Source organism: Coregonus clupeaformis, unplaced genomic scaffold, assembly GCF_020615455.1.
Source record: "Coregonus clupeaformis isolate EN_2021a unplaced genomic scaffold, ASM2061545v1 scaf1581, whole genome shotgun sequence".
In the NCBI taxonomy this organism is placed as follows: Eukaryota; Metazoa; Chordata; class Actinopteri; order Salmoniformes; family Salmonidae; genus Coregonus; species Coregonus clupeaformis.
In genome coordinates this window covers 3,341-16,965 of record NW_025535035.1, presented here as the reverse complement: position 1 = coordinate 16,965, position 13,625 = coordinate 3,341, and the positions used below count along the sequence as shown (strand labels likewise).

At 44.0% G+C, this 13,625-nt stretch overlaps 1 protein-coding gene across 1 annotated transcript; it reads right to left on the bottom strand.

Annotated features, from left to right (window-relative positions):
- Positions 1–10,224: 10,224 nt before the first annotated feature.
- On the bottom strand, positions 10,225–12,512 carry LOC123487268 (V-set domain-containing T-cell activation inhibitor 1-like; the record flags this gene model as incomplete). Its single annotated transcript, XM_045218439.1, has 2 exons — positions 11,563–12,512; positions 10,225–10,544 (listed from the first exon to the last, which is right to left on the bottom strand). Coding segments are annotated over exons 1-2 (408 nt in total), but the record flags the coding sequence as incomplete, so codon positions are not given.
- Between the last annotated feature and the right edge of the window lie 1,113 nt (positions 12,513–13,625).

Below are 13,625 nucleotides of genomic sequence, written 5' to 3'. Positions count from 1 at the left end.
CGGCACAGGTCCTAATCCAGGCACTTGTCATCTCCCGTCTGGATTACTGCAACCTCGCTGTTGGCTGGGCTCCCCTGCCTGTGCCATTAAACCCTACAACTCATCCAGAATGCCGCAGCCCGTCTGGTGTTCAACCTTCCCAAGTTCTCTCCACGTCACCCCCCTCCTCCGCACACTCCACTGGCTTCCAGTTGAAGTTCGCATCCGTTACAAGACCATGGTGCTTGCCTATGGAGCAGTGAGGGGAACGGCACCTCCGTACCTTTAGGCTCTGATCAGTCCCTTACACCCAAACGAGGGCATTGCGTTCATCCACCTCTGGCCTGCTGGCTCCCTTCCTCTGCGGAAGCATAGTTCCCGCTCAGCCCAGTCAAAACTGTTCGCTGCTCTGGCACCCCAATGGTGGAACAAGCTCCCTCACGACGCCAGGACAGCGGAGTCACTCACCACCTTCCGGAGACATTTGAAACCCCACCTCTTTAAGGAATACCTGGGATAGGATAAAGTAATCCTTCTACCCCCCCCCCCCCAAAAAAAAATAAAAAAAAATAAATAAAATTAAAAATAATATTGGAAAGTGGTTATCCCACTGGCTATAGGGTGAATGCACCAATTTGTATGTCGCTCTGGATAAGAGCGTCTGCTAAATGACGTAAATGTGCCCTTGAGCAAGGCACTTAACCCTAATTGCTCCTGTAAGTCGCTCTGGATAAGAGCGTCTGCTAAATGACTAAAATGTAATGTAAATGTAAAACATAAGAACAACAAACATTCACAACTAAATCGACCAACAGAAAGAATAGAATCACAGTACCTATACAGTGGTAACATGTTATTTAACTGGTAACTCCAGACGAGGGGAATGTTTTGGTCAACATCTCTTGGTTAGCATAGGAAAAATATATTTGCCTTGTGCAATGTCCACTGTGAATAAGGCACTGCTACATTATTGCTGCTATGGCTGTTAGCCCAGATAGCACATTTGGTTCCTTGGAAGTTGTGGGAACCTACGTTTTTGGTTTCCCATTGGTTCTGGAAACAAAGCCAAAAGTTTCTAAACATTCTGAAAACATTTTGCCTGTTCTTGGAATGTTCATTTTTAGGTTGCAGGAAGGTTCTGAGAATGTTTTTATATAGTTCCCTGAAAGTTATGCTGGGAGGATTTATTAACGTTCTGAGATCGGAAATAATAGGTTATTTGAAGATAAGACACATGGCAATGCATTTGCATTAATCATGCAAACACATTTTTTATTGTGGCATGGCGTCAGTGAGATTCAAACATATGATCTTCTGCTCTCTATCCATGGAATTAGTCCACCTCGCCACCAGGATGGAGCTACCATGCCATGTTTTTTTTACTCATACAAAGCTGTTCATTTTAGTCCATTCAAACAGACCCTATTTCTAAGGAAACAAGGACATTATGATCAGGAGAGGCCGATTATTGGGCGCGGCATACACACCTGAACACACTTAACAAGATAGAGGATAGAGAGAGTTTTGTTGATGCTGAGAACGGAATGTATATGTTTTTTAATAACATTCTTAGAACGTTCTTTGAACATTACTAATGTTTTCTTTTAGTTTTTATTAAAAGTTTTCTTAATGTTCTGAGAACAAGACTTTAAATAGAACCATGACAAAACCGGTAGAAAATGTTATGCTGAAGTACTGAAATTGCCCCAGAAGAACGTTGTTTCTTAATGTTCTGAGAACAAATTGAGAACATGACTTTGAATAGATCCATCATGAAACCTGTAGGAAATGTTATGGGAAGGTTGTAGAACCCAATCAAAGCCAATAGCCACTATCATTTTAAATTCAGGACATTATGGTTTGTTAAATGTCTCAATAGAGGCTGACTATGGTTGTCATCATCATCATCATCATCATCATCATAGCTTCCCTTTCTGTTTCAGGTAACTTATTGTTCCTGCTACTATAGCTCCTCTCTCTTCAGAGAGAGGCTGTCCGGGAGTTCCAGAGGGATCATGTTACATACAGGTAAAGATAACCTACATTCATCAAGGTGTGGGTGTCATGCTACAGTAAATAAACTCAGTATCCCAGAGTAGTTACTTTCTCCTGCCATAGCAAAATTAATGTGCACACATGCATGCACGCACAGACACACTTAATACATTTAAATAAAACTTAGAAAACGATGTCCCACAATCAATCAATTACTTCTCCTAATAATGTAGTGTAATTGATTGATTCACATGCCAGCAAGTTACAGTGGGGAAAAAAAGTATTTAGTCAGCCACCAATTGTGCAAGTTCTCCCACTTAAAAAGATGAGAGAGGCCTGTAATTTTCATCATAGGTACCACGTCAACTATGACAGACAAATGAGAAAAAAAATCCAGAAAATCACATTGTAGGATTTTTAATGAATTTATTTGCAAATTATGGTGGAAAATAAGTATTTGGTCAATAACAAAAGTTTCTCAATACTTTGTTATATACCCTTTGTTGGCAATGACACAGGTCAAACGTTTTCTGTAAGTCTTCACAAGGTTTTCACACACTGTTGCTGGTATTTTGGCCCATTCCTCCATGCAGATCTCCTCTAGAGCAGTGATGTTTTGGGGCTGTCGCTGGGCAACACAGACTTTCAACTCCCTGCAAAGATTTTCTATGGAGTTGAGATCTGGAGACTGGCTAGGCCACTCCAGGACCTTGAAATGCTTCTTACGAAGCCACTCCTTCGTTACCCGGGCGGTGTGTTTGGGATCATTGTCATGCTGAAAGACCCAGCCACGTTTCATCTTCAATGCCCTTGCTGATGGAAGGAGGTTTTCACTCAAAATCTCACGATACATGGCCCCATTCATTCTTTCCTTTACACGGATCAGTCGTCCTGGTCCCTTTGCAGAAAAACAGCCCCAAAGCATGATGTTTCCACCCCCATGCTTCACAGTAGGTATGGTGTTCTTTGGATGCAACTCAGCATTCTTTGTCCTCCAAACACGACGAGTTGAGTTTTTACCAAAATGTTCCATTTTGGTTTCATCTGACCATATGACATTCTCCCAATCCTCTTCTGGATCATCCAAATGCACTCTAGCAAACTTCAGACGGGCCTGGACATGTACTGGCTTAAGCAGGGGGACACGTCTTGCACTGCAGGATTTGAGTCCCTGGCGGCGTAGTGTGTTACTGATGGTAGGCTTTGTTACTTTGGTCCCAGCTCTCTGCAGGTCATTCACTAGGTCCCCCCGTGTGGTTCTGGGATTTTTGCTCACCGTTCTTGTGATCATTTTGACCCCACGGGGTGAGATCTTGCGTGGAGCCCCAGATAGAGGGAGATTATCAGTGGTCTTGTATGTCTTCCATTTCCTAATAATTGCTCCCACAGTTGATTTCTTCAAACCAAGCTGCTTACCTATTGCAGATTCAGTCTTCCCAGCCTGGTGCAGGTCTACAATTTTGTTTCTGGTGTCCTTTGACAGCTCTTTTTGGTCTTGGCCATAGTGGAGTTTGGAGTGTGACAGTTTGAGGTTGTGGACAGGTGTCTTTTATACTGATAACAAGTTCAAACAGGTGCCATTAATACAGGTAACGAGTGGAGGACAGAGGAGCCTCTTAAAGAAGAAGTTACAGGTCTGTGAGAGCCTGAAATCTTGCTTGTTTGTAGGTGACCAAATACTTATTTTCCACCATAATTTGCAAATAAATTCATTAAAAATCCTACAATGTGATTTTCTGGATTTTTTTCTCTCAATTTGTCTGTCATAGTTGACGTGTACCTATGATGAAACTTACAGGCCTCTCTCATCTTTTTAAGTGGGAGAACTTGCACAACTGGTGGCTGACTAAATACTTTTTTTCCCCACTGTACTTCTGATGGTGAAACAGGTCCTGTCCATTCAGTGTGTGTAAAGGCTGACAGGCCTCTCCAAGACACAATGATGGTGAATGAGACAAGGCAGGGGATAACATACTGTCACTGAATAGTAACTATACCAAATACAGGATATTGTTAATATAATGGTAATAATGTTTTTTGTTGTCAAAGATGAGGCCGGTCCAGAACCAACCCCTAGCCACTACCCACCGGCTAGGTACTCCATGTAGATCCTAAAGGATTGGATAGGTATGTAATCAATATGATTATAGCGCCACCTTGCCTTTTGTAGGTGTAATTGTCATCATTGCTTATTTGCTTATATGCAACTTGAAAATTATCCAATTGTCGTCTTTCCTCTTTGTCCTCCCCTGGGTCAATGTCCTCTCCTTGATTCTGAGGTATTACTATGGTTGATGTGGCTGATCCCTCTTCTCCTTAAAACCTCTTAGATGTTAAGACCCCTGTTTAGGGAACCTGCGTGGTTCTGGTACCGGTTCCAACCAATATTTGTGCTTATAAATCGATCTGTGGACACTGTACATCGAAATGGCTAGCATTGAGCGATATCCCTGGTTCCCACCAACATGGTGGTATATGTTGTGTGAAGTAGGATGTGAAATCTGAAACCATTTGGAGCTGGGATGTCCCTCCTACCATTTCATTCGCTCTTCCGACTGTCCATCAACTCCTGTCTGAACCCTACTACACAGGCACTGACAAAGCACATGCCTGCAATCCTTACATCATAGCGCAGCAGGAGAGAGTGGATTCATTACATTTACATTTACGTCATTTAGCAGACGCTCTTATCCAGAGCGACTTACAAATTGGTGCATTCACCTTATAGCCAGTGGGATAACCACTTTACAATATGTATTATTATTATTATAATTTTTTTTGGGGTAGAAGGATTACTTTATCCTATCCCAGGTATTCCTTAAAGAGGTGGGGTTTCAAGTGTCTCAAGAAGGTGGTGAGTGACTCCGCTGTCCTGGCGTCGTGAGGGAGCTTGTTCCACCATTGGGGTGCCAGAGCAGCGAACAGTTTTGACTGGGCTGAGCGGGAACTGTGCTTCCGCAGAGGTAGGAGGGCCAGCAGGCCAGAGGTGGATGAACGCAATGCCCTCGTTTGGGTGTAGGGACTGATCACAGCCTGAAGGTAAGGAGATGCCGTTCCCCTCACAGCTCCGTAGGCAAGCACCATGGTCTTGTAGCAGATGCGAGCTTCAACTGGAAGCCAGTGGAGTGTGCGGAGGAGCGGGGTGACGTGAGAGAACTTGGGAAGGTTGAACACCAGACGGGCTGCGGCATTCTGGATGAGTTGTAGGGGTTTAATGGCACAGGCAGGGAGCCCAGCCAACAGCGAGTTGCAGTAATCCAGACGGGAGATGACAAGTGCCTGGATTAGGACCTTTGCCGCTTCCTGTGTAAGGCAGGGTCGTTCTCTCGAATGTTGTAGAGCATGAACCTACAGGATCGGGTCACCGCCTTGATGTTAGCGGAGAATGACAGGGTGTTGTCCAGGGTCACGCCAAGGCTCTTCGCACTCTGGGAGGAGGACACAACGGAGTTGTCAACCGTGATGGCGAGATCATGGAACGGGCAGTCCTTCCCCGAGAGGAAGAGCAGCTCCGTCTTGCCGAGGTTCAGCTTGAGGTGGTGATCCGTCATCCATACTGATATGTCTGCCAGACATGCAGAGATGCGATTCGCCACCTGGTTATCAGAAGGGGGAAAGGAGAAGATTAGTTGTGTGTTGTCTGCGTAGCAATGATAGGAGAGGCCATGTGAGGATATGACAGAGCCAAGTGACTTGGTGTATAGCGAGAATAGGAGAGGGCCTAGAACACCAGTACCCTGGGGGACACCAGTGGTGAGAGCACGTGGTGCGGAGACAGATTCTCGCCACGCCACTTGGTAGGAGCGACCTGTCAGGTAGGACGCAATCCAAGAGTGAGCCGCGCCGGAGATGCCCAGCTCGGAAAGGGTGGAGAGGAGGATCTGATGGTTCACAGTATCAAAGGCAGCAGACAGGTCTAGAAGGACAAGAGCAGAGGAGAGAGAGTTAGTTTTAGCAGTGCGGAGAGCCTTCGTAACACAGAGAAGAGCAGTCTCAGTTGAATGACCAGTCTTGAAACCTGACTGGTTTGGATCAAGAAGGTAATTCTGAGAGAGATAGCAAGAGAGTTGGCTAAAGACGGCACAATCAAGAGTTTTGGAGAGAAAAGAAAGAAGGGATACTGGTCTGTAGTTGTTGACATCAGAGGTATCTAGTGTTGTTTTTTTGAGAAGGGGTGCAACTCTCGCTCTCTTGAAGACGGAAGGAACATAGCCAGTGGTCAAGGATGAGTTGATGAGCGAGGTGAGTTAAGGGAGAAGGTCACCGGAGATGGTCTGGAGAAGAGAGGAGGGGATAGGGTCAAGCGGGCAGGTTGTTGGGCGGCCGGCCGTCACAAGTCGCAAGATTTTATCTGGAGAGAGAGGGGAGAAAGAAGTCAAAGCATAGGGTAGGGCAGTGTGAGCAGGACCAGCAGTGTCATTTGACTTAACAAACGAGGGTTGGATGTCGTCAACCTTCTTTTCAAAATGGTTGACAAAGTCATCCACAGAGAGGGAGGAGGGGGAGGGGAGGAGGATTCAGCAGGGAGGAGAAGGTGGCAAAGAGCTTCCTAGGGTTAGAGGCAGATGCTTGGAATTTAGAGTGGTAGAAAGTGGCTTTAGCAGCAGAAACAGATTAAGAAAATATAGAGAGGAGGGAGTGAAAAGATGCCAGGTCCGCAGGGGAGTCTAGTTTTCCTCCATTTCCCGCTCGGCTGCCCGGAGCCCTGTTCTGTGAGCTCGCAATGAGTCATCAAGCCACGGAGCAGGAGGGGGAGGACCGAGCCGGCCGGGAGGATAGGGGACATAGAGAGTCAAAGAATGCAGAAAGGGAGGAGAGGAGGGTTGAGGGAGGCAGAATCAGGAGATTGGAGGGAGAAGGATTGAGCAGAGGGAAGAGATGATAGGATGGAAGAGGAGAGAGAAGGGAGAGAGAGAGCGAAGGCTGCGACGGTGCATTACCATCTGAGTAGGGGCAGAGTGAGTAGTGTTGGAGGAGAGCGAGAGAGAAAAGGATACAAAGTAGTGGTCGGAGACATGGAGGGAGTTGCAGTGAGATTAGTAGAAGAACAGCATCTAGTAAAGATGAGGTCAGCGTATTGCCTGCCTTGTGAGTAGGGGGGACGGTGAGAGGGTGAGGTCAAAAGAGGAGAGGAGTGGAAAGAAGGAGGCAGAGAGAAATGAGTCAAAGGTAGACGTAGGAGGTTGAAGTCACCCAGAACTGTGAGGGGTGAGCCATCCTCAGGAAAGGAACTTATCAAGGCATCAAGCTCATTTATGAACTCTCCAAGGGAACCTGGAGGGCGCTAAAAGACGAGGATGTTAAGCTTGAATGGGCTAGTGGCTGTGACAGCATGGAATTCAAATGAGGAGATAGACAGATGGGTCAGGGGAAAAAGAGAGAATGTCCACTTGGGAGAGATGAGGATTCCTGTGCCACCACCCCGCTGACCAGATGCTCTCGGGTATGCCGAGAACACATGGTCAGACGAGGAGAGAGCTGTAGGAGTAGCAGTGTTTTCAGTGGTAATCCATGTTTCGTCAGCGCCAAGAAGTCGAGGGACTGGAGGGTAGCATAGGCTGAGATGAACTCTGCCTTGTTGGCAGCAGAACGGCAGTTCCAGAGGCTGCCTGAGACCTGGAACTCCACTTGGGTGGTGCGTGCAGGGACCACCCACGTTTCCATCACCAACGTTTCATTGGAAGTCGACACTGCTGAGGAGATGAAGTGTAGTGGACTACATTCCAGTGTCTGCAATGATATATAGACATATTTGCATGTGTAATACATAATTTGTGTTATATTCTTTCTGTATTAATGTTTTGAAGAATTATGTTTTCTGTTGTTGGATACATGTGGGGACCTCAGATGTTTTTGTTTATTTCGTTGAAGCTTAGGGATATTGAGTCTAGGCAGGGACAGAGAGAATCCACAGGAGGGTCCGATGGGTCGACCAGCCTGAATGTGGACATTTTTGATTGTATTTTGTTTACTGAGGTTTTCATGTGTATTCAATTGCATCATAGCTTAAAATGCATTGATAAAGATTTAAACATTGATCTGGAGTACTTAGGTGGTTGCCTGAAGCAGAGGGGCCGTGAGAGAATTTTCCTGTCTTGATTGATTGATGGATATTTGGAATGAAAGCTGCCAGACAGGTTTTTCGCTCTTACACTCCATAACAATTTATTTACACTCCATAACAATTTATTTACACTCCATACAAAAATGTATCTATATAAACATGTGTTTACTCTCCATAAATTTTGGTTTATTGCTGAAGTTACTCAAGAACAAAAAAATGTATTTGTCATAATCCTATTCTTTTTGTTTTCGAGACTTAATTAGTCTCGAAGGGGGGAAATATGTAGTGTCTGAGGGTCTATGATTTTGCTGATATTTGCAAATGTTGTAATAGATGAACTCTACTCTGCTTTGCTGAAACATCTGGAAAACATTATTATAGGGGCCCCCTAAAACAGAGGAGAGTCTGCTATGTAGAGGCCAGGGATTGGTCTACTAAAATCACGCCATATTATGTTACATAGGATATAAATACCATGTTTTGAACAAAGGACGGGGAGGAATAACATAACAGATTGGAGCCGGTTATTCTCCAGATATCTGCAGATGTCTTTAAATTGACGCTGGAATTCTTTGAAATAATAAAATCTTTATAATCAAAGTACAGCGTCAGCGGAATTCTTATCATCACAGCATAGATCAGCATCGTTGTCTCAGACACCACAGTCCTCTCATGATAAATAATTACTTTCAGGGATTACATAGATTACATTTTAGGTTACATTTAAGCTTGTTCTTTACTATGGTTGATGTGGCTGACCCCTCTTCTCCTTGACCTTGTTCTTGTTCTTGTCTTTCTATATCTTCCTCTCTTTCTTCTCCATTCTGAAGTGGTATTCCACTCTGATCCTTTTCATTTTGACCATTTGTATTTGCTGGAGGGAGATAGGTGAGTTTATGGTGAGTTAGCAGGATTCAGACACACAAACAGTTAGTATGAGTAAATGCATGTAACCAGAAAGACATGAATATTCCATGGACGTCTACCTGCGGCACTGGGGGCAGAACTTCGGCATTGGGGGCAGAAAACTATGACATGGGAGACAGCAAAATAGCAGAAACTGAAAGTTGTTCATCAAAAGCCACCAATGTAACCCTCCTCTCTGTCCATCAGGAGGTGGTGTTAAATGGTTCAACAGATTATGATGTCATCATCATAATAATTTACCTCTCTGTCGGTAACATATCACTGCTGCTATAATCACTGCTGCTATAATCACTGCTGCTTTTATTATATCACCAATTGCATGTCGACCCAGTCCATCTGAAACTGAAGGAGAAAATACAGAGTTGCAGTTTTATTGTTTAATGTGATCATGTGACTTACAGTGAGGGTAAATAGTAAAAGTAAACTTTGTACCATCAGAGAGTTTATCAGGTGTGATCTCCAGGTAGGTGAGGACCAGGTGTGTGTCTCTGGCAGTAGAGAGTTCACAGCTGTAGATTCCCTGGTGGACCATGGTTAGCTTGTGGAGCTGAAGGCTGCCAGAGTCAGACAAATTCTGAACCTGCTCCTTCCATGGTCATCAATATACATCTGAAATGTGCCCTTTGTGTAGGTAGAGAGTTGAGGATGGTGTCTATCTGGTTGAACCTCCAGGTGAGGTTAAAGGTCAGGTCAGACTGAGAGACACTGCATGGGATGGACACCTCACTGCTTGGAGAACCCTGGACCGGATCTGAAATTATATCATGAGAAAGTGCCTTTTTGATTGATCGTTGCATATTCTGTCTCACAATGCTGTCTTGTTTTTGTAGAGTTTACAACCAAAAACGTTGATTGATGAATTTATTCATTGATTTATAAATTGTTTGATTAATAGGTTGATCAATTGATTACCTTGCTGTTTCAGGGTTGCTGTCCTTTCTACTGTCCCAGAGGTCACGGTACAGATGTTGGTTCGGTTTCTGATAAACTGTTTTGTGCTGGTGATGTCATAGAGAACCCAGTCATCTACCTTGGTGCTGGTGGAGTTCTGGATGGTTCCAGGGTCAAATGAAAGGTCAGAGGGGGGGTCAGTGGACCAGGTGAGTTTAGGCTTAGGATAGATATCTGTAGAACTGCAGGTGATGATGTCATCTGATAACTGTATGTCCACCAAGCGGACTGGAGCTGCAACAAAGTAGACATTACACATGGAGCAGCCATAAAGTGATCATCACAGACAGACAGACAGACAGACATTCCGACACCTCCACTGCCATGTTAATGAAGGACTCCTTGTTGCCTTTAATAGTGCTGGTGTAACACTTGTATCTGCCCTGGTCCTGGAGTGTGAGTCCTCTCAGCAGTAGTGAAGCGTTTCCTTTGGGGATCTGGTCATTGAACAGGGCTGTTCTCCCTCTGTAACGCTGGCTCTGCTGTTTGAGCTGATCTGTACTGTAGTAGTAGGAGTGGACGGTCAGTTCCTGTCCTAGTTTCAGCCAGTGGATTACTTCCTCACTGCCAGGGTGGAATCTGCAGGCCAGGACACAATCCTCTGAGAACAGACAGGTTACATGGATGTCTGCAAGAGAATAAACACACACGTTAAATGAACATCTGGACAAGATGGGATTCAAACACAGACTCCTATACTCCCCAATAGTCAGATACCTTGGTAAAGTGAGTAGGCCCTTGGTTTATATCAGAGCGTTATTAACCTGTTATTATTGTTAATATTGTTAATATTAACCTGAGTTTAATCTGTCATTGTGGTCCTCCTCTGTCCTCCACCCACCCCCCTCCTCACCCACAGCACCTAACCTCTAACTAAAATCAAAATCTAAAGTAAAGACTCCAGTCAGACCTGAATGACTAAACTTCCTTCATGCCTCTAATCATACCACACTCATTCAGCAATCATTTACATTGTTAAACCATCTTAGCCTGCAACATCTGCTGTTGAATCACTGATTCATCCTATAAAGTTGTTCAAACATAATCACAGAGAGACTTTCTTGAGACCTTATAGTCAGTCACATGATCACATGATGATTCATCTGTATAATACTTTGCCTCAAGGTGGACGTGGCCAAAGATCACTACGCACAACAGGAAAAGTCTGCTCTTGAATTAAGTAACTCATTTTTCAGAGAAGCTTTTTTTTACAGTTAAACTCATGTGAGGTGATTCCGGTGGGTTTATGTAAGTAAAACCCTTTCAGTCCTGTGTGATAACAACTTCCCTTCTCCCAGCTGCTGCTAGCTCAGCACTTACTGTCAAACAGACCTAGGACTACAGATGTAGGATCTACAGCAATGTGAATTATTATGTAGATTATAATTAATGGACATTTTTTGTAGGGGTTGATACATTTTTCATTAGGGAAAATCAAGTCTACCATTTAAAAGTGGAAATTACAATCTTTAGAAGCCTTTTTAAAAACTTGAGTACATTAGAACTGCAGGAAAATTCACAGCAACAAAAGAGTGATCAAATTAAGATCCTACATCTGTTGGAGTTATTTTGGAATGTAATATTTTGAGACAGACAGAAGGTAAAGACAGATGAACTAAGACAGACTGATGATGGTTGTTACTCACCTTCCCCATCTGTGGATGTGAAAGTCCAGAGCAGAATCACCACCGGCACCAGAGCCCTTAATGTCATGGAAACCAGACCCCAGGCCATCTCCACGGAGACCAGACCACAGTGTTATCGTTGTGGAAACAAACTCCTCTCCCTCTTATTGGATTGTAAAGAATCCAGTACCTGTGCTTGTCATTCCAGTTTTGTTACAGATTATTCCTAAAAGTTGTAGCCATTCAGGTTGTGAAGTGAGGAGTGTGCCTCTCCTTACACAAGTGCTTTTACTATTGGCCGAATAAGTGTAGGGCAAAGTGTAGGCATTGTGAAACATTTACAGATTAGATAGGGACTTGGCTGCTCCCCAGTTGTGGCTGAGCTTGCTATACAGGACAAGGTAGCGACCGTGCTAAAGCGAAATGTCATGGATAGACTGCAAGGCCAGCAGATAATGACTGAAAAAACTCAGTAGCAACTGTGTAGCATTTGACTGGTTGGCCGATTAAAGCTATAAAGTCTGTATGAATTACATGACAATGAATTGGCCTCCCCTCCACTTCCACATACTCTCCACGGACATCCACCATGGATATGGTTTCCAACTAATTCCTGGATATAATTAAAGTTCTTCAACATTTATTACTTTTGATTTATTTTAGTCAAACATTTAAAAAATCATCTCCTGGAGTAGTTTTGATATACTGCTCAACGCAGGTAGGTAAAAACAGTGACAATCTCTAAAAGGCCAACATCAGCAGTCTCCAGGTGAAGGAAGTCCCTTGCAGTTATGTGTCCTAAATATTACAGTTCACTGCTGTAACTGTGGATCACTTTCAGGCCAGCTGATGGTGAGTAATGTCAGTCCTGCCAGTCCTCATCCTAAGCCTGAAAGTAGCTCAGCTGGTAGAGCACGGCGCTTGTAACGCCAACGTAGTGGGTTCGATCCCCGGGACCACCCATACACAAAAAAAATTTATGCACGCATGACTGTAAATCGCTTTGGATAAAAGCGTCTGCTAAATGGCATATTATTTATTTTATTTATAAGCCTCAGGTAGACTTAGTTATGGTACTGCCGCTCCATCCACCAGCTGTGTAGGTCATGCAGTCTCTGGCATGGCGGCGGGAACATGTTTGAGGGTGGGTGTGTTGACATATTCTGTCGACAGGGACTCTCCTGTGGTCAGGGGACTGCTCTCAGACAAGCCTCTCTCATTGGCATCTGGGATAAAAGACAATATGGGAGGGAGAGATTACTCACCAAACAGAAGTACACATCATACACTAGTTATCATGCTCTCAGGGCTAAGCAGTACGGATGTTTAAATCAGGGGTTGGAACCGAAATTATTTTCCAATCGTTTCGCTCTGAACAGAACCATTATTTTGTTGTTGTTCCGTTCCACTGTTCCGACCAGCAAAATAAAGTTCTGAACCGGTTCAAACCCCCAAAAAGTAACGGTTTATATAGTTTCTTTCTGTTCCTTTTGAAACCTCTGAAATCATTTTTTTTTTTTACATTTAGCTGAACATGAAATTACTTCACCAATCAGTGCGGAAAGAGCAGCTTGCTATGGAGCGGGCAAGCTATAGTTACATGAAGCTTGGTTGAAGCGCTGGACATCTTGTTATGACTTGCATTATCTGAATTAGGCCCACAGAATTATACCTACGGAGGAGCGGCTTCTATGAAGGAACTTTTAATGTCTTTGAACTTCAGAGAGTTGGCTTAACGTTGACCAGAGCTAGCTAGCTTGTGTGCAGAACGGCACCAGAATTAAAATAAAAACACGTCTTACCTTTTTGTAGTTAATAAATCTAATGTGAAACGTGATAGCTATGGTATCCTTAACTAGTATTGAAAATGTTAATCCATTCTTCTCTAATAAAAAATATATCTCCCTAATTTCTTGAATCACGCTTGTAACGTCAGTAAGCTACAGTAGCCTATTCTTCGGAAAGGGAAAGGGGCAGGTAGCCTTCACACACACATTATACACACACACACTGGCAAAGATTATCAGTTGGTAGGCAGACACTGGAATACGTTTCTGAGTGACCGAGTGAGGGCTTTGCATAGG